Genomic DNA, 26,105 nt, shown 5'->3' on the forward strand with positions numbered 1-26,105 from the left:
AAATCCCTGTAGTCAGTTGAATTATAGTGGCCTGACATACTGCCACCTATAAATCTAAGTGAAAACAAAGTGTCAAATTCAACACTGGCACGGCAAGGGGTTGGAAACAGGCTTCTTCAGTAAAAGAAGAAGCTATTTTCAAATATGTACTATGTGAACTGTGTGCCCCGCTGTAAACAAGATTAAAATAGCCGAGTCAAGGGATCGGATCATTTATGACTTAACGTAGCTTTGGTTTTAGTGGCCAGCAATCCGAGGCCCCTCAGCCTATCACATTCATTCTTCCGTACATAGTCTACATACCAGGAAGGATACTGAAATGTATGGCCGTAAAAGAGGATTTCATTCATACTATTTCTGGTTTCCACAGAATAATTAAACCCCTGTTACATGGCGACATACATAAGACAGCTCTAATTGTACCATGGGATGATTATTCGCTTACAGTGGAGTGGAGCACTTTACCTTGGATAGTGCTGTGCCCAATAATCCCTCAAATGCCTTGAGATTCAGGTAAGGTCCATCATAGAACGGGTCACAGTGAGCCCTTCTTCCCAGCCAGTAAATGGTGATCAACACCTGCGGGGAAGAAAAGACACAGCTTATTATTACAAAATCATACAATCTGCCATGTATAGACTAAATGTTTATACATGGAAATGAATGTTTATTACCAGGCAGAATGCAGTGGAATAGACCTATAAGTTATCTTCAGCAGCCACAACTATTGGACTGACAGTAATAGTAGTGCAATCGACTCAGCGCATCATTTCGCTTACCCTCGGTGATGAATGTATTGTGCAGTGCTAAAGCTGTTGATTGTTATGATAGTTGTTGCCCTGCTCTGACACAGGGTCATATTACCCAGCACTATGCTCTTGTTTCCAGGCCCATCCAGAATACTCTGCTACTGTTTGTGTGTGCATTGGGCTGGACAGGTAAGCCTAGTGCACTGAAAAAAACAAACAAACACCACTAGATCAACGACACTGGTCCCACATTACACATGATCCGGTTCCACTTTATGTGTCAGCTCTCACCGTATGTATTTGGTCTTACTTTATGAATATGGGCTCACTTCATGTAAATCAGAAATGATTGTAGTTTGTGCATTGTGCTGTGGCAAAATGCGGGAAAACAGTGAGTGATGAGAAACACATTGTTTGCAGAAATGCTTTGACTTTGTGAAAAATAAAAAAAATAAACAATTGAAAAAAAAAAAGTGTGACATGGTTTCTGTGGTTTCTATGGATGTTGTTAAATAGTATTCTGTGGCACAGTGGAACGCCCTGTTATAATACCAACCAGGACCTACAACACCTATAAGATCATGTACCACCCAAGCAGAAAACTGTATTTGAAGTCAAACTATGTTTCAACCTCACTGCTGGTCGACTGGCCGCCAAATCAAACCTTCCAAAGGAGCAAAGCTTAAGTTTTCCACTCACATTTTTCAGCCTCCTGTTGGTCTCTTGATGCCTGTGAGAAAGAACAGAAGAGAGAGGTGTATTTGTGAGGTTTATCGCCCAAAGGCTGGGAAAATGACAATAAAAGAATGGAGGGCATGCTTGGGTCTCTGTGTTCGGCAGTGAAAGAGCTGGAAAATGAGAGCACAATCCAGACTACTGCCAGCCCTTGAATCACCCATACTGCTGCCTCACACAACAACACAAAGGCTGAGGGTAAACACACACACACACACACACACAAACACACACACACACACACACACACACACATTTCTGCAAAAATAGCTGTAATGGAATAGCGCTGTGAACTGTTACATGTGTGTGTAAACGTGTGGGTGTGTGCTATTTCTACGATAATCACTGACTCATGCGACCATAAAAATATGAAGTGTTTGAAAGTTTAAGGTCAGGGACACAAAAACAGCTCTTGCTCCTACTAGTGATAGAACTAATAACTACTAATTCGACATCTGAATACCAAACAAGGCTCCTGTGTTAGGCAAACAGCCCAGAGCATGTTACCAAGGTTAGACAGAAGTTCAGTCATACTTCTGAGGTCTGGCTGTCAGTAAATCACTTTCCCAGGAAAACGTCAGCTCATTCTTGCGCCTGTGAAACCAAACGACCTGGGCCTATAAAGGTTGATAAAGGGCGACACGAGCATGATAACCACGGTGACAGAGGACGATATATGGCCTGCCTCATATCTCCCATCCTACACATTCTTAGGTATCGTATAGACCCCTCCCAGCGATGTAACTGGTGCAGCTGGGAGCACCTGCTGAGAATGTGATGAACACCCTGTTCTGACACCTGACATGACTGCCTGTCAATCAAAAATGTTCAGATTCCTACGTGTTCCTTAGCTCATGGGGAGGGAGCAAAGCAAGAAGGTATAATTAAACACATATTTTTCATTTTTTTTTTAATCCTGGCCATTGGTTAGACAAGGACTACTGAACAGGAGACAACAGTATTGGCAAAACAACAACAACAACAACGCAGCATTAGATAGGATGAGAGGCCGATCTTCTCTCCGACCGACACACGTCATTACACACCAGGGGGATCCAACATGTGAAAATTGAAATTTTTACCAACTCCACATCTTGCAGATTTATAGGCCCAATAAACGAGGTGGGGAAAAAATGACCCCTCTTGTGTGGCTTGGAACACATTCACAAAGTCTACGATTATAGCTGTGGCAGCCTGGTCCAGAGAGAGGGAGTTGCAGACCAAACTAGCACAGCACCGCTTACCTAATGCTAATTTATGGTTAGTGGTAATAGCTGAACAGAGAGGAGGGAATAAAAAGGGCTTTTCTCTGGCCTCCAGACCCTCGGGACTGTGCTGTATCAGCTGAGCGCTCATATGAATAAGGAGAATCATCACAAACGTCACTGGAGTCTGATACACGATGTTCTGCACATACAGTGTGGGCTGAGAATAGCAACGTGACTTCTGAGCAATAGATGATTATGGCGTCACTGATAATAATCACATTCGATTTTTGATGTGCGCAGGGGAGAAGGAAGGTGTTTGTGTTTTTCTATGGTACCCGCAGGGAATGAGGAAAACCTGAATATTCTAGAGAACCGCATTGAGTACAATCTTAGTTCACACATTCCACTCAATTCAACATAGAAATACAATACATAGAATAGATATTTCAAACAGAATATGATCAGAACAACATGTAGGCTGTCTTCTGAAGATGTGAAAATCTTAAAGGGAGATGAATAATTCTGATTTTGTTAGGGAGCCAAAAATTGGTCTTTGACCATTTTTTGGCTTTTAGGCAAAGGTTATTGCAATGGTTTGTCTCATGTTTTCTCAAGTTTGTCTCCAGTTTGGTTGACTATTATAACTTCAGGATCCTTATCATTGATGAGTGTTCTTTGACAACAGAATGACAAGAACCTATAGGCCTATAAGCTATCATATTGCACCTTCGAGTTTTAGATATGCAGCGTTCTGACAGGAAACTCTTCAGCTTGACAAATTAACAGGAACTTCTCATCACTTCCCACAGCCTATCAATTAAGTCATGAGGCTTGAACTTTGCATGCTTACACAAGCTTTCACACCACCACACTCCTGCAGAGGTCAAAGGGTTACAGGGAACCAATCCCCCACCAGCTTGTGACATCCTTCCTCTTTCCCCCTCCGGTAGAAACGTTATTCATATGATTGCTATCACTTTAGCATCTTCCCTTTCTTTCTTGTCGGTGTCTGTGCAAAGCGTATTGTGTCACTTGTGTGTAAAATGCACTTTAAATAAATTTGATTTGACTCGAAGGAAGAGTCAAAGAGTGTGTTGTGCCTATGCACGTCAAAGACACACATGCGCACACACCACCGAAGAAACACAAGCCACTATTCAAATGTTAGACAAATAACGTAAATGATCTTGCCAAATTAGTCAATCAGTACGCAGTGGCCTTCGGGCCATGGCTGCAACAGAGACAGAACCATATATTTAGGTCCAGAACAAGATGAACAAAACCTATGAGTGAAACCACATCCTGCGGCGTCAGTCCATGTAATGCCAGTAACTCGTTAGTTCAAGCCAGCCCTGCCAAGCCTTTCTTTTTAGACAATAACAGTGAGAGGACAAAGGCTGGAGAGCACTTGGAGTGTCCCAACACTGCCCACTCCCTAAACCTCTGGTCCAACAGAAACAGCACTATCACCAACCCAATACCAAAGCCTTAAATTAATGGGTGTGCTTACAAGCATACCTCAGCAATGAAGATCACTTGCTCTGCCGCATTCAACACCGCATGGAATGCCCTCCGTCCGCGTTCTTACATTATAATAGAATACCTCGGAATTAAAGACGGAGCCGGACACCCTGCGCACATCAGGAGTTCTCAAAAACTAGGAGAGCTTTTTGGGAGGGTTAAGCGCAGCTGAGCGTAGACGCCAGATGCAAGGAGAGTTTCAATAAAGGAGTCAGCTGTGAGCGAGACAGTGTCGGGCATCATTGTGTCATACTTATCAGAGACACTGCAGCTACTGTGAGCGGGGGAACAGGGTGAGGCTGGCATTTCTCTCTCCAGTCAGCTAGGCAGCACAAATATAGCCCTTGTGTCGGCCGTTTACAGCCAGGGCCGTAACCATGGAGTGGAGACTTTATTGGCCGTCCACCATCATCACTCGTTTGGTTTCACAATCTGCCCACAGTTCACACACCACTGCACAAGAAGTGACGGCGGTGCCATATATCTAAACCATGAAACCAAGCCTCGCAGTGCCAGCACCGTGAACCGCACCCCAAATGCTAACAGCCAGGGCACTTGGTTTGTCTTTTTTGCCTCATGCAGGAAACGCGTGTGAGTTGAAAGATTTGTCACAATGAGATTAGTAACTAGTTAAATGACGGCACACACGTGTGAGGTACAATGGGTCAGAATCGTACCCGGCATGCCGCTGTTGAATAAATTCTGATAACCCGTTGCTAGTCGGTTCAGTTTTGCCTGGGAAACGACACATTCCTTCAGGTAGATCAAACAGTCGGTTTGATCAACAGCCAGAGATGCCGTTGCATAATCAAAATCAAGCTATCACGCCACACAGCCACTCCTCTTTATCTATTGTTAAGAAAGGGTCATTCAAATTCCAGGGCAAAGAGTTTTTCATCTGCCTACCTATCTTGTGCAGTTCCTAATTTTTGGCTTGGAGAGTGTTCAACCCTTGTCAATAATTTGCTTAATCAAACGGCAGCCACCAGTGAGACTTTGGACTGCTCTCAGTGGGGGATTTGTTCTGTCAGTTGCTGCAGGTCACAGAGCGGAAGCTGACTCACAGCGCGCCAAGCCATCTGAGTTCAACAAGATCTATATAAATCATTCATCGCCATGTATCTGGGATCAGATATACTGTAATCCCTCTTAACCTTAGCAGGGAATAGGGGTGAGGAAGATCTATCTGAGCCTGTATCAGTGTCATGGGGTTACTGTAGCTCACACACTGAAACAAGCTGAATAAGCATGTGAATTCCTCAGCGACTAACCGCACAGTGTGTAATGGCGTAATACCTGTGCATCCACGGTGCCATGCACTGTAATTTCCATTCCTCTAAGCCAGAAATCCCCTTTAAGAATTAGAACTGTGAGAAATGCCACTTATTAAAAGATTCATAGAGGTCAACTATAATATAATGCTGACAGCACGAGTCAGTAGGGGAAACCAGGCTCGAAACTTTCCAGCCTTTTCCTTCACGACAGCTCAGAGCCATGGCACCGGCCTGGCCTGGACTCCATGCTGCTGTTGTTGAATTTCTAAATGCTCGCTGAAGGCAGGGTCTAAAGGAAGTGGCTTAAGTTAAAATAGAGCAGCTTTCTATGCTGCTGGCCCATCCAGATGCCATGATTCATCTGTAACACTTAAATGCCCTCATTTCCTGGGCAGCTGCTAGAAAGTGACGGAGTTGGTCCAAAGTAGCCAGTGAATCATAGCCTCCAATGATGAATCAAATTCAGTCTGGTCAGTTTGACACCTCTGGGTGGTTTGCAGTGTGGTTGCACTAGGTTATATAGTTCTATGACAGGTGGATGGCATGAGGAAATCTTCCAGAACATTCCCTGGTTGACCACATATCACATTGCAGTGTCATGTCTTCTTCCCTCTTATCAGTTTGTATCTCTATCACAACAGTTTTTCATGGTATATGACAATTTTGATATTGGAAGTATGCAGGCAGTAACAGATAAGTGTCTTTATCAGAGCGCAGGTTGCATAATGTGAGGCAATAGAGCAATATACAGTCCAGATGGTAGGTAAGGCCCATACTACAACTAACAAAGCTCAAAGGTCAAGATACACTCCCAATAATCTTTTATGGTTGTCGTGACAACAAAGCCTACTGTGAATTGAACTGTGATCTCAGCTCACGTTGCCTCACCCAACAACTGACTCCAATTCCAAGATGAAACAAAGATACAGGTCTAGTCAAATAGTATGCTCAACTCTGGACCTTTATCTTAAGCGCAACCTACTGTCAATATGTCAAAGAAATTCAGCCTTTCCTATGCAGATGTGAGGCCCTTTTCAATCAGCAAGGCCTCTCAATCGTTGGTCAGTGAAAGGTCGTCGATCAGTTCAGTGCCACAAAGTACCACGTTAATTTAACAAGTACAGGATGTTGCCAAGAACACCAAATAATAGGCCTGGCCAAGAGACAACATACCAACAGGATGAGAACAGTCATACTGCTGCAGAAACTGAGAACAGGGAGGCTGAGCAGAGCACCTGTCAGACTGGGTTTAAGGGAGTGGAGGTTGGATGCACACCAGGGGTAGAGACAGCTGTTAGAAACATCTCTCTCTCTCTCTCTCTGTCACTCATTTGCCTAGGTGCTGATAAGCAACAGTGAATAAAGCTATTGGTTGCTTGTCTGCAGCCTTGTTTGGGATTAGAGAGAGGTACCTCCTCATGTTACTCCCCATGTGCCATCCATTCCACTCTCTCCTTATGGGCTAGAAATGCTCGAGTGGGGGAACCACATAAGTGTGCCCACAAACTCAACTCCCCCCAAAGTTTTACATCTCATAAGAATTCTTTATGACAGGAGTATTCAGCCCAGTGAGGTTGAATAAAGCCCTGCTGTATGTAAGAATAACACTGACTCTAATCTAAGGAGTCACTTTCCCAAACAATGAAGAAATCTCCTCCTTACAATTCATCATGACTGACTGACTGACTAGCCACAAAAAGTATTCGGCTAACTTCAACAGAATACACTTTGGTAACCGTAATAAGAGCAACTACAGGTCCATCTGAAGATGAGAGACTGTGATTGTTCAGCATGGTTGGGATGAGCAATGGTGCATTCCAGCGTTCTGCTCCAGGAAGACACACAGCCTTTTCAAGTCTTCCTCTGTATGAATGGGCTCACTCTATGACCAGTGGTTTTTCAATGACAAACATGCAACCACAACTGACAACCAAACTCAAGTTTCCAAATGCATACACACACGCGCGCACACACACACACACGCACAAATACGGATGTACTTTCAAGACCTGATGCAAGAGAGAATGCAGTGGGAGGAGAAACGCACTATAAAAAGCTCCACTCCCATGAGTCCTGACACCATTCCAATCAATCCTATGTCTCAAAGTGACCCTCCAGGTCCTAATAATAGGCCAGTGAGCCCCCCTGGCCAAGCCCCCTCACACAGGCCAGATAGAGGGGCAAAGAGTTCAACTCAGCCCCAACAGAACATTGGCAGTGGGATTTGCTGCAGAACATTTTAAAGATTACATGCAAAAATGTTATATTTCTATTTAGAGAAAAACTTATTACGTAAAATGCATGTGTATGCCTCCTCAAAAAAGTTGTAATTTTTATAAACAAAGGTCTTCAGATGGTCAATAACTGAAGTAATATTTCATTAGTTTTACATTCATGTTAGCAATCACTGTATAAAAGCGGGTGTTGTTTTTTTTCCAAATGGTGGATATCTCATTTTGAAACTAAATTTACATTTACTGTCACTATCATGGGAAATGATTATGTCAAAGGCAAGATAACTGATAATGATGTTAAGTTACAGGGCACTAGATCCATAAAGGGACTGTCGCTAGTTGCAACACTGAATCAATCATGTCATGAATGATATTACCTAATCCCACCTTATCATACGGTATCTTAAGGCAGCATATCTTCTCTCTCCCCTGTTGTGAGGGCTGGGCGGAGGGTGTGGTGTGATAATGGTTAGGCAGAGCTGTTTATTTAGAGCTTGTATTCCAGTGTATGTATGTCTGTGTGCATATTACAATATGTGTGTGTTTGTGATGATTGTGGTTTCGACATCTTTCTCAGTGTTGTTGAAGGGAGGCTGCCACAGTCTCGGGTGGATCATGGGAAAAAATATCCTAGAAGTTGTGCCAACTTCTCAAAGGAGTGGCCAAAATGAGCATAATGGCACAATTAAGCAACACTAAATGACGCATGCAAGCTTGGAGCTGAAAGAGAGCGAGCTGGAGTCACAGAGGCACAGAGCATTTCAATTTCATTACATCACTGTGAATACTTTTGCCACCTGAAGTGGTCTGTGAAGATTTGTTATAGAGCGCCTATGAACTGTGACTTCAACAATACAGCCGACACTGTTGATAAAGCAGCTTTATTTATGCTTGCACAGTTCTTGTTGTGCGCTGCCATGGAGAACGTGTGGGAGCGGATGGGCCTTGCTCTTAGCTCTGCCTCACCTCGCCGCCTCCTAAAGGCGCACCTGTTTAAAAACTAAACAGGTTGTTCAACATACCGCATGCATCCCTGGCCGGCATGCAAGTGACATAAGAGCAACTGACAAAAACACAGAAACAATAAACATTGTAGCAGTGCAATGACACTTCTATTCTTGCTCTCTAATGCACACACCACCTACATTGAACTGCACTTTCTCTTCTCTCTCTATTAGAAAGCTATAATAACCTGCACCTGACAGTAATGAAATACTTTTAGGACTAATTTCCGTTGTCACTGACATAGGCCATGATTTGTTTAAGCTGCACCACAGGGAAGTGAATTTGATTGGACATTATTCTATTCCCTTCCTCAGTGAATACAATCAGCTCAGAGCACCAGACAGGCAGGAGGTCATTTTGTCTTTCCTACCTCACTGTTCCACTGGCTTGTGTGGTTTCATCAACCCTAACCTCCATCATGTTTACAAGACACATGCAGCACTGTGCTAAAACAGGTGCTTACCCAGACAAGAATACACGGTACTGAAAATAGCAACAAATATGTCTTCTGTTGACCCCTTTTACACCTCTCTGGGTAGCGTGAAACATGCCTCACATGAGGAAACACGTGCTCAGAAATATAGTCTAAAAGTTACATTTAAACATTCAGATCAGTGGAAGCACAGAAGCTGAGAACTGTCAGTCAGCAAAGTGTCAAAGAAAGGAGTGAGTCTATTGGATGATCTATGTTCCTTGGATGGCATGCATGGCAATCAAAATGGTATTACCAACACTTCTTGCAATTAATGTGCTCACAAAAGTCAGAACTTACTTGACTGTGACTCTGGTGGATAGGTCTTGGAGGTCTCCTGGGTGGAAGAGCTGTGCTTCCTTTAGTCCTAGCTTCCCGCAGGCCTTGAGGAAGACGTTTAGGTTGTCCTGGACAAAGAACAAAGCAGGGAGAAGGGTTGTCCACCTTCAGAGGCAAAGAATAATCACTCAGGAATTCTCTGGCAGGGACACAGCCCACAACTCATTGCTTCCAAAGTTCATATCACCGGAGAACAGAGGGACGGGGAGGAGCGTGTCTGTGTGTGTGTGTGTGTAGCAAATAAGAAGTGACACAATGCAGAGCACACACAAACACACATGCAGGGGGTGAGGCTGCGTGACAGGAGGTGACTGACAGCACCAAAACTACCTGTGGGCTGGGTTAGGGTGGGGCCAGAGGCAGAACTAGGAAGGATGACATCAGAGCTTTGCACAAATCCCACCCACCCGACCATGCAGGGCAAAGCCGCCACCCAGGAGCGCTGCTGCTGCTGCACTCTCCTTCTCACACCCTGAAACTGTCCCCTCCCTCCCCTCCCCTCCTCTCCTCTCCCCTCCCCTCCCCGCCAAGCCCTTTGCTGGAGAATACCTGTGGAATCTATGGGGCGGCGGAGTATTTTGGAGACATTTGGTTGCTATGAAACAGGAGGTTGGGTGACAGAAACGGACAAATATTTCCCCCAAGCAACTCGAGAGGACCAGGGAGTGGAATGAGAGTTTCAACTCCTACACTTCGATCATCTTAGATTGCATTTGTGTGTGTGTGTGTGTGTGTGTGTGTGTGTGTTTGTGTGTGTGTGAGTGTGTGAGAGTGTGTGTGTGTGTGTGTTTGTGTGTGTGTGAGTGTGTGTGAGTGTCTGTGTACTGGAAGGTGTTGAAAATACATTTTGCTCTTAAATTACACTTTGCACATCGCAAGCATTTCAAACAAATCTCAACCACACAGCACCATTCCGATGTACTCCCAAGTGTCTTGTTTGTACATCTGCATTTCCCATTGGGACAGCGTTCCCCAACAGGGTTTCATGTAATGACACATGGCTTCAACATGGGCTGAAATAATTAAGGGGTAGCTAGTTCTATATTTAAATGGCAAACATGCTTATTAGCAAATGGTAGGAGAGAGTTGACCTCTCTGTGTCGGCGTCCCTTCCTAACAGCTTCGCTTGTGCCTAAACGGCACTTTGCTGGGCCCCACAGGTCATTAAGGGCCCCTACAGGCCAAGGGTCAAACCCCCTTCCTCTTGTGCGTGAGTCAACTGCGTATGGAGGCCACTGTTTACTCATAATGATACAGTGGAGCTTTTCTCTTTTCCCACTTTGTTTTGGCTATGGGGATAATCTAATTTGCCAGATCTAGATGGAAAAGGGACGTGCGAGCTAATATTCAAGTGACTGATTGAGAAACTGATTTAATTACACAGATACTATACAGTGACCTTCCCCCGGACAAGAAAACTCTCCTCTTAATCATATGTAAGACCATGTAACATAATCCACATGTCCATTCTTCACTGACACTGTCTTTTAAGACCTTGTTATTCAGTGTGTACGGCATGTACTGTGACTCCGGTTAGAAGTAACAAAGTATACATGACTGTGGCTGATACATCTTGGCCACCTTATCTCACCGCAACATGTTGACTCACAAGACAACATTAGATTATGAACTATCAAGTACAGATATTGTGCAAGTATAGTTTCTATATTCTTTGTATGTGCTGTATTGTTGCAATCTAGATGAACATTTGAGAATCTATCTCCCTCTTTGTGCCCTAAGCTTCCCCTGCACCCCTGTGAAGCAGATCCTCTGGCATGTGAAACATTCTATGCAAAAATAAGAGCGCAATTAATGACACAGAGATATGGGTGTCATTTAAACAACCCCATCCAATAGCATTACTAACACTGTAAGCCAGTCTGAAAGCCCCCCCAGTCAGTCTCAGAGCATGCAGAGATAATGATGTTGAAGGAATGTTATGCTGACTTGTGCCTGCACATAATCCTGCTAAATATGCTGTACCCATCCAGCAGCCTCTAATCCTCTCATACAGACTGGAGGACTCTGATTTAAGGATTTCACACAAAGAAACGGAAAGATTTTACTCATAAGGTGTCTGATTTGGCATAACAGGACCTTCATCCTTACTGGTCACATTGTGGTCGTTCTATTTATTCCAGTGGATTCTTGTCTGAGACGGGCGAACTCTACAATTACCCTCAACTGACCCCTGGCAATGCTTCAAACATCTAGCTAAACCATGGTTAAAATATCAGGCTACACATTTTTCAAATCCTGTCACAATAAACTGAGAGGAGATGGAATACTTGAAATGTTCCTTCTCTTGAAACAGACACCATAAAAACCCTCCTGTCCCGACAGTCAGATCCAGGCAAAACATGCACCCTTACAACACAAACACTGTAACAAAACATGGTCAAATGCCTGTCGTTACAGAGAATATTACACAGACATTTAAATGAGCAAGGACGCCCTCAGGGCCAATGAAAATGTCTGTTTATCTCCTTCCACCTTCTATTTCATACAACCTCAACTCACTAAGGAGTTGGTGTGTGCGGGAACATCCAGCAACACGTCAATTACAGTGTATTTACGGTGGGCAGAGGCCGATGGAGTCATCTTTAACTCTGTCCCTCTGGCCTCAGCCCTGCGGGCCTCAAACCCCGGCCCCCTCTCATGTGGCTGGCTGCCCCACCGCACAACTGCAGGCTTCCTCCCCAGCACTGGTAAAAGCAGAACGGGCCGGCAGAACCGGGGCACCGTTACCCAAACCCGCAGCTCACTGAGTGCTCATCAGGGACAGAACAGGGAGAGAAGTGTGCTGACATGGGAAACATTCCCTTGGACACAAGTGAAACCAAAGAATAGGCCAGGATCTGGAGCCAATGTTGCTAAATATTCCACAAAACCAGAGATTTCCGTTTTTTCCCTTTCCCTCCCCGAGCTTTGATTCTGCCAGGGCTGGAGCCTGGTATCGATTTTGAGTGGTGAAATCTTTTAGAAAGCAAAACTAAAAGGACAGATATGACCATAATGGCAGCACATTTTCATATTTGAGTGTTAATGAGGCATGCTTGTAAAGAGCCTTTCATTCAGCGCCGATTAAAGTCATCCAAATTACAAACAAAAAAGCACAGCAACAGCATTCCTCTTGTTCTTTGTCCATTGTATTTCTCCTCCATAGGCATTTATGTAAGTTCAACACACTAGAACAATATTTTTCCAGTTCCTTCCTGTATAGCATATACATTAAGGCAAACTTTATACAGTAAGCCAAATTATCAGAAGACAAATAGGCAAACCTAAAGTTTTAAGTTAATTAACTATTTTAGAAAACACAAATAAATCCCCAACTATTTCAGGAGTTGAGATAAAAAAAATCCTTCCTGACAACATTTAAAGAACAGACACATCACTATCTAGAGAAGAGAGATACAGGAGCAGACTAACTGCGTGTGGAGGGGAACAGCACTCCTGACTACTTTGGGAGAAGAGATATTCCCACTGCAGACTGAGAGTGAGTAATCTTTGGTTGGAGTGCTTTCCACTTTTCTCCATGTGGTTGGCAGTAACTGATAGCCCTGGGCCAACCAGGAGCTTTTGCAGTTGCTGGAGAATTTATGATCAGGTGGTTTCAGGTTCGAGTCCAAGTCTCGGAAAAATACCACACCGATGCTGCTGATCGAGAAGATACTTATCCCCATTACCTCAGCAGGTGCCTGGCCAGTTAAAAGAGTAACGGTCCAAAACAAGCTGGCTGGCAGTGTGATTTATGTCATAACACAGATGCGGTGGTACATTGTTTGGTACTGTAAATACTATGTTTACTGTTTACATCTAGCCTAAAGTGCTAGTCTGTTTCTACTACAGCCAGCTTGTCATTGTCTTGCCAAACATGTTGAGTGTTACCGAGCCCACCGTCAAACACCCAGTCTCACTGGGTCTAGGGTTGGGGTTCTCTATAATTCCTCGAGGCAGCTGGACTCAATTACACCCACAAGAGAGCGCTTTGTGAGGGATGGGTTTAAGGTAGTGCCTTTCAACCCTCTACTTCCCAAGTACTTGTATGCAGACACTCCCAAAACATTTATTTCAACTGAGCCACTGTGGCCCAAAAGGCCTCGGCCACAAGTTGCCTAAATCTGAACATGTCCAGGCCTAAAAAGGTGCGTTCTCAAGGAGCAACTGTCTGAAAGATTGAGAAGCGCCGATCTAATAACAGGTAATTACCTAAACCAAACGCTACCCCCACCTGACCTCCCACCACTCAATCAAAAAACTAATTACCGCACCAGTACAAAGACTTTTTGTGTTAGGATGCTGGTTTTGATTGAGCACAGCCTCGAGCGTGGCAGACATCATATTTAGGGTGCACTCCACTGCGCCCACTGGCCTTTCAAGCAGTTCCACATTCACTGTGCTGATTAGCGTGGACGGATATGAGGAACGACAAGTCACTGAGGCAGACATCTCTCTCTCTCACTGGCAACCGTGCCTCAGACCTGTCATCAGTCAACTCGACTCCTGCACCTCGCACTGCTCCCTCTCACATCTGACCACACCCGCTCCCACAGACGCTGCCCTAATACACTGTGGAGAAATTATCATGACAAGACACAAAACCAGACAGCACTCAGTAGAGCGCATACCTCTGCCAACACTATGCAATTGTCAAGATATGCCAGTTCCACATGTCAGATTTTCACCAAAAGTTAATTATTTCTTCCATGCTCCATTTCCAACTTGTTTCACTTTAGGAGATGCACACATTTTCATGACTGAATCAGCTCTATATCTGTTCAGCGGCCGATAGGGCTTCCCTTCTACCACTGTACTGAATTTTGGAAAAATTAGCAGGGCGATTATGTCTAAACTGGAAATGAGCTCTCCAGTGCCCCCATGTTGTTTGATTGGGCCAATAATGGAGGGTTTGCCTCTTCTTCTGTCTGCTGATATGCACACAAAGTTTGATGGTGTTACGTGAATCCGTTCGTATGTTACGTGCCTTTTTGTGAGAAGCCACGCCCACTGCCACACCCGCCAATCAATGTGCAAAGTTAAACAGTTCTTCCCTTCCCCATGACCAATCTGTCCACAGAGATTTGTGCAAATCCACTGATAACTTTTTGAGATATCCTGCGAATAGACAAACAAACAAACAGACGACCAGACGGAACGAAAACATAACCCCGTCCAACTCTGTTGGCGGAGGTAATTATATGGAAAGAAGACTAGCATGAGTTTAAGGATTATTGTGAATGTAAATATGTCTTTTAAATGGAATGTCAAGTCCAGGTAAATCATCCAAAGCATTACATGCAAAAATCTTAAACCTCACATGTAGGATAAATAAAAAGAGAGGAAGACTTCCTCAACTTACCAGTCCAGCGATGGGTGTGGAGAGCCTGTTAACCCTCTTGATAATACCAGGTTTGATCTTGTTGATCAGACTGGGGGAAAAGGAACAGAGATGGAATCAGGGAAAGGGAGAAGGAAAGGGAGAAGGAAAGTGAGAGCGGTTGGTCATTGGCTAGGTTGGTCTGACTAGGAATGAACAAAAACAGTTGCAAAGTCTCGGTGTTGTGTGTTTACGACTTGGTTTAATGGTGGCCACCTGGCTTCAGTTTAGTAAATGGCCGGTGCAGCACTACGAAGTAAACATGCTGGTCCTCTGCTGCTAAAACATACCCTCCTCTCCTGAAACAACCCCACTCAGTTCACACACACACACACACACACACACACACACACACACACACACACACACACACACACACACACACACACACACACACACCTTATCATTGCTGTTGGGTGAAAAGCTTGTATCTCCAAAATGTCAGCATTTCAGGAACTATGAAAAATACCCTTGTTTTTAGCTTGATAACAATGCATTTTGATATATTTCATATTTAAATATTTAGTCATAATATTTCGTTTTGAAAGGGTTTAATAAACCTAAGAGGTCGAAGAATTTCTTCAACCCATAGAGGACCATGTAATCTCTCAATTGAAGTTAAAAAATGAAAATCACCTAAATGGGAGTTACAAGTTTTTCACATGACAACAGTGCTATGTTTGTGATGCCTTTCCACATTCTCCTCAAATGAAGGGATTGGAAACAGACAGATAAAGATAGTCTATTGCACTACATGATAGTTAGGGGTTGTGGGCCACATTGCAATTCTGTGTCATCTGGTCCCAATTTATGGAAGCATGGCAGGAAAGTGGCAATGTGACTATTGACTAAGGCTAAGAGTGACAAAGTTTAAAAAAGAAAAAAAAAATGTATGGCACTGATTCAAATTAAACACATATGACCTATTAGACCATGGATGTAAGTAACAATGCAGTAAAAGAAGTGACAAGAAGTCTTTCTAGAAGATTGTGTCTGACCCTCCCCAGTAGTGTGTCTCTTCTGCTCATTCAGCAGACAGACTCAGGGGGGTGCGGGGGTTGGGATGTGGTGTGTGTGTGTGTGTGTGTGTGTGTTTGTGTGTGGAGGGAAGGGGGAAGGAGGTTAGGCCTGGTCTATTGACTTTTGCCTGGACTGATAATCCAGGTAAAGAAAGATTACAACCTCTGACATTTGTATCCAAGTTAGTCCTTCGGCAGCACTAGGAGGAATAAAACAATAGAAAGCTATAGTGGCTTTATCATTCAGATAAAACAGGCTGAGTATGATAATGATCATGTGTAGGACCCATACTAAACATAGCAGAACAATTCTTCCCAGGCACTTGTGATAACCACAACACAGTGGGAAGCTGAGTGTCTGTGGGTGAAGATAACTATTTTGCTGTCTGGCTTCCTCCTCCTCCTCCTCCTCCTCACACTGAGAAATCATGGACAGCTCTCTGAATGACAATGTGCCTGCTGTTCTCACAGAGAGTGATGAAACAGTGGAGTCAGGCTCAGATCAGCAGAATGAAGGGCTTCTCCTTAGAACAGATGCCAGGAGAGGTCTGGGAGATTCTGCATGGGCCGCTGGTAATTACAGCATCCTGCTGACTCATGCAAATAACACCACTGTGTCCATCCACCAGCGCTGCCCACACACAAATACACACATGCACATCCCTGATCTAGTCTACACCTCAGAAAAGCCGCAGCTCCACAACTCTTAGAATGCAAGAGCCTATTCTGTGCAGACAAAGTTCTTTCTATAACTTATCAAAACTCCTGCTTTTCAATGCACCCAGTCTAATGAGAAAGCAGGGTGCGCTGGCTCTCCCGTGTGGTTTCGGCTAGAGGATTTCCAATTACTACACAGCTTCTCACAGCTCTCATTAAAAGTAAGGATGGCGCTCTGCCCATCCACAGCGCTGTAACATCTGTCAAACGGGCGACGCAATCCCCCTCGAAATAGATCAGAGCGCATAATCTCAAACAAGACCACAGAGGGCAGATCTGACACTGAAAACACTAACTATACAATACAATACAAGCTCTGTTGCTGCCGTCCCAAAACACTGGCTCCAGTAACGCGGCCGACAAACAAACAATTCGCTCCCGGCAGGGGGTCTGCCGGGCGCCCTGGGAAATATCAGTAACACTTACGGTGGAGTGCAGACCTGGAGGAGAGGAGAGGGCTTCCCAATGAATGAGTGGCTTAAGAGACGTGCCTGGGAAAAGCAGAGTACTTACTCACACAACAGAACGCCATTCTCCAGCGCCGATCGGAAGTTGTTGCTCCCAAATTTTTTCTTGGTTACTGCCTGGAAAGAAAAAAAAAAGGATACAGAAGGAGAGAGAGAGCAAAATAGCAAGAAGGGTGGGGTGAGGAGAAGGGTGGGGGGGGTGAGGAGAAGGGTGGGTGGGTGTGGGGGGGGGGGTCGGAGAAGAAAGGTAGGATGTTGAGAACAGTAGGAGAGGAAGTCAGTGGTATTTCCTCCTGGGTTCCTACAGTGTCTCTGGGACAGGGTTGAGAGTTCTTCAGGTATTCCTTGGGAAGGTCTGGAGTGGCTCGGTCTTTTCCTCACTTCAATGCTAAAAGCTTTTGGTAAACAGGAGAGCTGTGCTGAACAGAGTCGGAGCCAGGCAGCCCAAGCCACAAGGCTATGGGAGCATCTGGAGCGCCGGAGAAACACAGCGCTGTGTTATAGCCTCATGCCTTTCCCATGATCGCAAACCACCACTGCAGGAACACCAAGACCCATTACGCAGGCAAACATACGCACACTGCATGCATGACATGCAGGCTTACACACTCACACACACACACACACATACACATAAACACACAATGTTTACATCCTTGATTTTAAACACAACGCTCTACATATGTGATTATAATGTACACAGCTGACCTCAACTGCATTTTAAAAACTCTGCCAGTTGAGGTTTTCACTGAAATTGTTACATTTTTTTGTGAAAATGGATCTTAGCACTGTGGAACTTATACTCCTTTTAAGGCAATAAAAGTGTCTGATTTTTTATGAGGTTCTCATGCAGGGCTAAGGGATGTCTAATTCGTGCCAATAGCCACTCCTCAAGAGAGCTTCCTGTTTTCTGTTGAGGAATGTTACCCCCAGCAGTATCAGTACCTCGGCTGCTAAATCCAACAAAAATAGTTTAAATAATTACAGTGGGAGCCACATTGTAATCATATTTTGCTACAGCCTTGGATCTGTGATACTTACTATAACAGGATGTGTATTATTTTAGGATAAAAAAGGATAAACTGCTTTAGAATAAATTGCTAATGTCCCAAACAAAGCGACATATGTGTAAAAGGTAGAACAGAAGTGAGTAAACAGTAAGACAGAACAACTTCTGTTAGTTCTGAGTCCGCGTGGGACAAAATTATCAATTATTGTTACAATAATTGTTATTGTTGACAATTATTATCTATATTTACTAAGTATATATCGAGGGCTTGGAGCCAAAGGGGCGTAAGTGCGATTTTGGGCGAATATGAGTATTATATATCAATTGAAAGGTCTCAGTGAGATCTTTAGAGTGCCGAAAGGACACAACTGAAATCATGACCCATAAGTTTTAATTAAACAAAAACTGAAAGCCGTAACAGTAAAAGTAGGGTTTTGTTTGCTGCCAAAAGGGCGTAACTGCACTTACGCCCTTTTGACACCAAGCAAAACCCCACTTTTGACACTGAACAAGCATTGTGGGTAGAGGATTCTAACAGCATTTAGGTCAACTCAAAATGCATGCTGACGTAAGTAATGCTAGCATGGCAGCATGATCACATCATTTTTAGTATCCTATTCATATCCTAATTAATATTCTAGGCCAATATTAGATGAATGTAAATATGTTAATATTCCCATGAAATACTCAGGCCTATAGATTCAAAATGTTATTTTATAATGTTAGGAGTGTGAACTGGTCAAGATGAGCTCTGGTAGTAAGACTGCTGGTAGCTGAAGTTATCCCTCAGTGTTATGAGGAGTTTTACAGGACTTTGAATGTGTTCCCAGGACACATCAATAAGTGACGTGTCCTGGGACACATACAAAAATGTATTATACTAGCAAAAGAAAAAAAAAAGTAGTAGTTTAGAATCAAAAGTAGTTTCTTATGTCTATAGAGGTTTATTAAAAAGGTTTATTAAAAGTTTTTAACAGAAAAATGTATCAATCAATTTGATATGTTCCATGTAGCTATAATTTTAAAAGCCTTGGTGAAAGTTGCTGAGCATTACTTCAAGATAAAGATATTCATTGTGATCTTGTTTTATATTTCAGTGTTGATTGAATTGTAATTGCTAGATTTGTATTAAAATGAATGTGTTTTACAATTGTTTACTTACATACGCCCATATTCTGCATGGCTGTATTGGGACAATGTTTGTGCCAAAAAGGCGTATTTCACTCTTTTTCCATTTTAAAAAAAGTTAACAAATATAATTCAACTTAAACTGTAGCAGTATTGTTTTTATGGTAATGCTCAATCTGATAACACAAAAAGTTAAAATATTGTGCTTAGTATGTGGTAACGGCAGCTGATCCAAGTTTGATCAAAATTTGTTTTGACTGTCCTGTAAAATCTACTGTAACGCACTTACGCCCCTTTGGCTCCAAGCCCTCGATATGCACACACAGGGACATATGACATAATAAGAATGGGACACTATGTATAAAGGAAAGTACACACATAGACACACAGACAGACAGACACAAACACACACACACACACACACACACGTACACACAGAAACAAAACAGGTCAAACAGGTCACACCAACCAAATTGGTCAGATGCGCCTTGTTTCAAGCCTTTGTCCCTTTCCCTTACAGGCGTTCTTTGAAGGGACAAACACTAAAATAGCAAAGTAAAGGTCATCATTTTGAGGAGAGCAGGAGAAACCAGGCCAATTAACTGGATTGACAGGAGGACACTCGCTATTATTTGCAAACAAAGTCCGGTTACACCCCAGAACACACCCTAGGAAACCTGAGTAAGCCAAGGCCTAAAATGCTCATCATTCCTAGGGAATTACAGCGTATTGTATTTGATGAATAATAAGGTGAATGTTTTGACACAGGAATTCCTCTTTGTCTTGCGTAGTGTAAGCGTCGAGTGTGCAGGCTCATTACACTTCAAACTGTAAGACGATCAAAGATTTGTGAGAACGCTCACTTGTGCTAAATGACTTGGAGGATGCAGCTCAAGTTTCATAGGTTTTAGCCTTCAGTAGTCATAAAGTAGTTCTGTCATGTGATCCAGCCATTGTTAGGAAATACTTGGTTTGTTTACAAAACACAGCAAGCACTTGGCCTACTCCACCTCCATTGACAAAATTACAATCATAACCAGACACTGAAAACACAGACAGGAACACAGACAGACAAGCAAAGCTGCAAACAGTCATACGCAAAGACACTCACACACATAAACACAGCAATAAACACCATCATCAGTCATGCCCTGGTGTTGGCATATGAAATCCTGACCCCTACTGTTCCATTAGACAACCTGCTTTTATCAGAGAGCAGAGACCTGGGGCAGTCGCTCTAAGTTGTTCTCTGTTTCACTTGAAAACACTGAGTATTCAACCATGAAAAGTGAACGCAAACACTGAAAATACACAAACACACAATTTTAATTGCTTGAGACTTGTCTTGATGCATGAAGACAATAGTTGAGACTTGACTTGGATTCTGGTGATTTGGGACTTGACTTGTATTTTGATGATTTGAAAAGGTTTCTAAAGTCTTGACAAAAGATCTTGTGTTTGTGTAAATGACTTCAATTGAAAGTGATGAGATTGAACTGAATTTGAATTCCGTTTTCTGAATTTAAATGAAGTTGAAACTGATTATAGAAATCAAACTCATGATGCTCTTACCAAGTTTTTATCCTATTAAAACACTATTTCATTGAAAAGTCTTAGATATTTTGTTTTCTTTCAGACATTAAATTGATACTGGACTCTTGATTTGTTCTGACTTGACTTGGTGTTCCACATTTAGACTTGAGACTTGACATTAATGGCATGGAATTGACTTGGACTTGACTTGGTAATCTACATTTAAACTTGGGACTTGACTTGAGACTTGTGCCTCAATAGTTGAGACTGACTTGGGACTCGAGCAAAGTTGACTTGGTCACACCTTTGATAAAAATCGAGTGGAGGGGAAACGGCATCATTATTTTTCCTACTTTCAGTGCTGCCTACTTAAGGTGCTTGTGATTCGGTTTTTGCCGTTACATAAAGACTTGGCATCCAGGACTATACAGTCTTTTATCAAGCTACATCAGTCAAGCAGAGTGAATGGGCTAATTAAGATATTATCTCCCAGCCCAAGTGTGGAAGGTGTGACCCACCCTGGCACTGGCGCTTAAGTTGGCTGTAGCCTGCACGAGGGTACTTCTCCTTCCCTGTATCGTCATCATTAGAAGTATTAACTTTCCCTTAGATCCAGCCTGCGTTACCCTGCCTCCCCCGCTGAACCTGCCATGTCGGATTACAGCTCTAATCTGCAACAACATACCGCTACTCTGACTAAACCGGGGAGACTTAAGGCAGGAGCAGATATGAAAAACAGCTCGCCTTCCTGCAAACTCCCCCCTCCCTCCCTTTAAGAATGTGCTAGACTTCCTCGCAGCTGAAGGTGTCCAGGAATTGGAGCCACAACAACTTTCCTCATCTCCCGTTGAAAAGACAAATGGAGACCTCGGAGAACACGATGGGGTCTTTTGCTGCTCCGATACATGCTTGTAACGCGATAGAAAACAATAGATTTCATTTTTTATTTTTTATTATTGCAATGAATCAGATGTACATGATGGAATTATGTCTCAGTAGAACGTGACTCATCTGAGGAAGGGGGAGTCTCTGGGTCCCCGACTACAGCCATTGTTTATTCATGCAGGGCACTGAGGCAAATCAGTATTCAAGGTTTGTGTGGACGCACGAAATGCGACCCGCCGCTAATTGTTCCTAAAATTCTTTGCTCCTTCTGCAGAGGACATGGGATGGGTCATCAGGGGGCAATTGGGACATCATCCAAATATTTCAGGGACCTGCCTCAAGAAATATACCACTGTGGAAGCTATCACTATTGACACTAGTGTCTTATCAGCATCAATGTGTAACTGCGAGTCGTAGCTACTCGTGTGAGGTCCTGCTTCACATGAGTACATCTGAATGCATGCAAGCTGGCTGGTCATGGCTCTCTATCAAAACAGTCAACAAACAGAATGCCGCTGCAGTGACGTGATGAAGGACCGGTCCGGCCACACTGCCCGTAGTGTGAAAAACAACACTGAGCTGTAGGTCACGAAAGCCATTCATGAGAGTGGGCCGCAAGACTAACACATTATGATGGAATGGAAGAGCGGGCAAGAAATAAAATGAAAGGAGAGAGGTGATGGATGGAAATATAAAAAATTGTGATTTAATCATTGCTGACTTAATCTGCAATGTGCAAATTCCCTAAAAACATGCAGATTAGCATTCAGAGCAATCAATCTAAGCATGCATCCACAAAAGTAGCATCATGTTGCACTGTTTTCCAAACACCAAAACCATGAGGAAGCGATGAGGGAAGTTTCACACTACAGGCTTTGTTCAATGCTACATGAGAGCAACAACAGAATAAGTAACCAAACTTCAAGGAATACACAGGATTATGTTACCTTCTATTGGCTGCTTTATTCCAGAGTTAAACAATTCTGAGGAAGCTGATATGGTCCATTTCAATCAGTCACTCTGACACAAAAGAAGGTGAATAAAAATCAAAGCTGGAACTGAAACCTAATACAGAACAGATCATACCCTGCATTGTTAAATGACCTTCAACCAGATCATTAGCTACTGTAGCTGAACCTCTGCCTAATACTCAGAGAAAAGAAACAATTGTTTAAAGAGGTATTCTAGGTATTCTGGCTAAGACTCTCTGAGAGGAGGCACTTTGAGACAGCACATTTACGCCTATCACAACGTCAATGAAACGTGCAAACTTGGCATGGCAGTTGTTTTTGACACTCCTATGTATGTGACGTACCACTTCATCACAGTTAACAAAGCACAAACCTTACCAAACTACAAAATATCCGACAGCCTACAGTTACTAAAACTCTGTTACTATAACCATAAACATTGCAGCACAGAAAAATCATAATTCAACATTTTATGGGTAGCTAACTGCTATAACAACTCAGTTATTAGTCATAACAGACCTGCTGTTATGTTACATGTTACTTATGACCTGTACATTGCATAGTCACTGCCACTTGCTTTTATTGTCACAACAGTCACTTATCAAAGGCCTTTCTATTCAATTAACAAGGACCTTCATTATTGCACAAGGCCCTGTAGTTGTAGGACACAGTGAACTGAGCTGAAGGCCAGCCAGCTCTGAGGGGGCTATGCTCACAGCCATGGCAGCTAATGCAGGAATGTGTCCATGTGACAGACTCCAGACCATTTAGTCTAGTTTTTAACAACACCACCTACCTAGCCATGCACACACGCCTCTGTTAAAAGTGCTGTGAAGCCAAACAGCTTGTTAATCATTCAGTGGCAGACCCCATGGCCACAAAACTTTCCCTTTGAAGGGAAACTGTGACTCCTGTGCCAGAACTTGGCCTCTGCTCTCTATTGTATTGCCCCGGCCCCTGCCTCCTATACCTGCACCTATACCCTTTACCTATTCAACCTATTCAGTTTCCTACTTAACCCCCCTTCCCCTCCCCGCCCCTCAATCTTCCTGCTCCTGCCTGAGATCATGCCCCCACCAAAGTCCACGAGCCAAGCCACTACAATGGGCCAGTGTGCAAGTGTGAGAGACGCTGATGTCACATTGAAAGCATTCAGATTCACCCCTCATGAAATTAGAACAATATTTGTTTAGTTACAGCCGGTGCACCGGCTCCATGACACCCTGCTGGGAAGGGAATTCGCGGGACGAGGAGACATAATTTCACCCGCTTATAAAGAGGAAAGAAAGAATGGGAGGCTGGCTGGAGCCTTGATGGAAACTTGAGATAATTTGACATTTTAGAAATGAAAAGAGAGTGTTATTGAAAGGCTGGATAGGTTTGTTGGGTAGGTAGCTATTGGGTTATTGCACTAGGAAATGGGACACATTATGATCATGAAAAAGGCAGTTTTTAGTTTGGCTCAGAAAACAATGCACTTACTGAGACATCACAAGCTCTTCATATATACGTATATACATATCCTGCTGCTCAACAGCTGATTTATCCTCAACAGAAACATTCCTGGCATGTACAGGTGGCTGGGATTTTTTTTCTTTCAAAAATTAATGTGAATTGTAACAGTTGGTACAAGTGATAGAATTGGATCTGATTCAATATACAAATGCGGCTTGTGTTTTACAGATTTTCCGCAAAATTGTCCCAAACAAGTTGCAAAGGTTTTCCTTCATTACTGCCATTTAATATAACAATTCCAATATGCTCTGTATGGATTAAGAGTGTTAACAGTTGTATTGCATGTGTTGTAAACTAGGTGAAATCCTGTGAATCTGGCTTGTTCTCTGCATTTAAACACTTAGGTCTGTAGTGCAATACCGAGACCACTGATCTACTCTTTTACTTGATGTCTCTGACATTTCATTTCTTCCTCACTGCCTCCTTGCACTTGGAGCCTCAAAGCTCAGAGTTTGCTGAAAACATTCAAAAATCTGATGAGCAAGTCTAGGCAAGACCTGACAAAGGAAACAACCACACAATAATGATGAATGGGCTCAAAACCATGTACCAGAGAGAGAAAGAGAGAGAGAGAGAGAGAGAGAGAGAGAGAGAGAGAGAGAGAGAGAGAGAGAGAGAGAGAGAGAGAGATGAAGTTGAAGACAGACAAAGATATTGGGGTTTCAATACAGAGGTGACAAATGCTTAGTGAAGTAAAGCCAATTGAGTTCCAGTAGTTAAAATAACCCAGTGGTTCTTCTAGTTGTTACGACCTCGTAGGGCAGTGGTTCTCAACGTGGGGTCCGGGGACCACCAGGGGTCCTTGAGGGGGTTCCAGGGGGTCCCCAGCAAATTGATGAATTGTTAAACTTCAGCATTATTTCATTTACAAGAAGTGAACACAATTAGTGAATGTAGAAGAATGACTGTTTTGATCATAGTTTCACTGTTTTCTCTCTACCTACAATACAGATAGTCATGGAATTCTGGACAAAATCATTTCTAACAATAAAAATATTCTCTGATTTGGGTCTGAGAGACAAAATCTCGTCAAATGGGGGTCTGTGGCTCTAATGTGGGCTAGATTAGGGTCCTTGATATGAAAAAGGTTGAGAATCACTGTCATAGGTTATCTGAGAGGTGAGGACCGGTCAAGAGTCACACATCCATCCATGCATCTGTTGGTCCAGACTTCTGTTCTCTGGGGGCAAGCAGCTGTGGCTGCCTGATCAGCTTTCACCCAAAGGCTTATAAAGTGAAGCAACATGCTTCTCAATCAGGAATGTGTTGTAAAATAACCCAACTTAAACTCGGCTTACTCATCTTTTTAGGCTGACATTTTTAATATGTAAAGTCAGAGTAGCCTATACAGTAAGTAGTATCAAACTGACGCAAGTTATATGTGGATTTAATGGGGGAAAATGTTACTTTCCTGACAATACAATCGATTTTTGCTTATACTGGTGCTTGTTATTGCCTTATGATCACCGATTGGATGCACACCTAATCATTTACCTCAACATCACTGGTCCCCATTATATTCCACACTGCTTCAGTTTCATTATTTCCATGAAAAATGACAGAAATCTTTGCAGGCTTTCCAACTGCTGTAAAAAAAAATATAAAAAAAAAACAAACTCAGAAAGAAGTTCTGGTATAATCTTAGGTGGGTGCACTCACCTCAAGCCATCTCTGCGCCTCCAAGTAGGCTTCGTCGCAGCTGACGGCGGACTGCTCACGCCACTCCATCACAAAAACTTATCCAAGCGCGATCTGAGTAACACCAGTGGGCGAAATCAGTTCCTAGTGGCCCGCATGTAAAGTCCAGTGACATAAATGTGGGCCAAGTCAGACAAGCAGACACAATTAAGACACTCAAGAGTCGTCACGCGGACTGATACGGCGCACTTTTTTTTTTTAGCGCGACAGGTGAACTTGCAGCCTAATAACAACAACACTCCTGAC

The 26,105-nt window shown here is 43.2% G+C and overlaps 1 protein-coding gene across 9 annotated transcripts in view; it reads right to left on the reverse strand.

Annotated features, from left to right (window-relative positions):
- LOC139930376 (LIM domain only protein 7) overlaps nucleotides 1-25,904 on the reverse strand; it is a 50,319-nt gene extending 24,415 nt beyond the window's left edge. For all 9 annotated transcript variants that reach the window (XM_078286299.1, XM_078286304.1, XM_078286303.1 and 6 more), the window contains exons 1-6: nucleotides 25,821-25,904; nucleotides 17,167-17,237; nucleotides 14,900-14,969; nucleotides 9,499-9,605; nucleotides 1,449-1,479; nucleotides 466-579 (exon numbers count right to left, since the gene is read on the reverse strand). In XM_078286299.1, coding sequence (XP_078142425.1) covers nucleotides 466-579; nucleotides 1,449-1,479; nucleotides 9,499-9,605; nucleotides 14,900-14,969; nucleotides 17,167-17,237; nucleotides 25,821-25,889 — 462 coding nt within the window. In that variant the 5' untranslated portion in view covers nucleotides 25,890-25,904. The remainder of the gene's footprint in view (nucleotides 1-465; nucleotides 580-1,448; nucleotides 1,480-9,498; nucleotides 9,606-14,899; nucleotides 14,970-17,166; nucleotides 17,238-25,820) is intronic.
- Nucleotides 25,905-26,105: the final 201 nt, after the last annotated feature.

The sequence above is a fragment of the Centroberyx gerrardi genome, chromosome 10, assembly GCF_048128805.1.
Source record: "Centroberyx gerrardi isolate f3 chromosome 10, fCenGer3.hap1.cur.20231027, whole genome shotgun sequence".
Lineage (NCBI taxonomy): Eukaryota > Metazoa > Chordata > Actinopteri > Beryciformes > Berycidae > Centroberyx > Centroberyx gerrardi.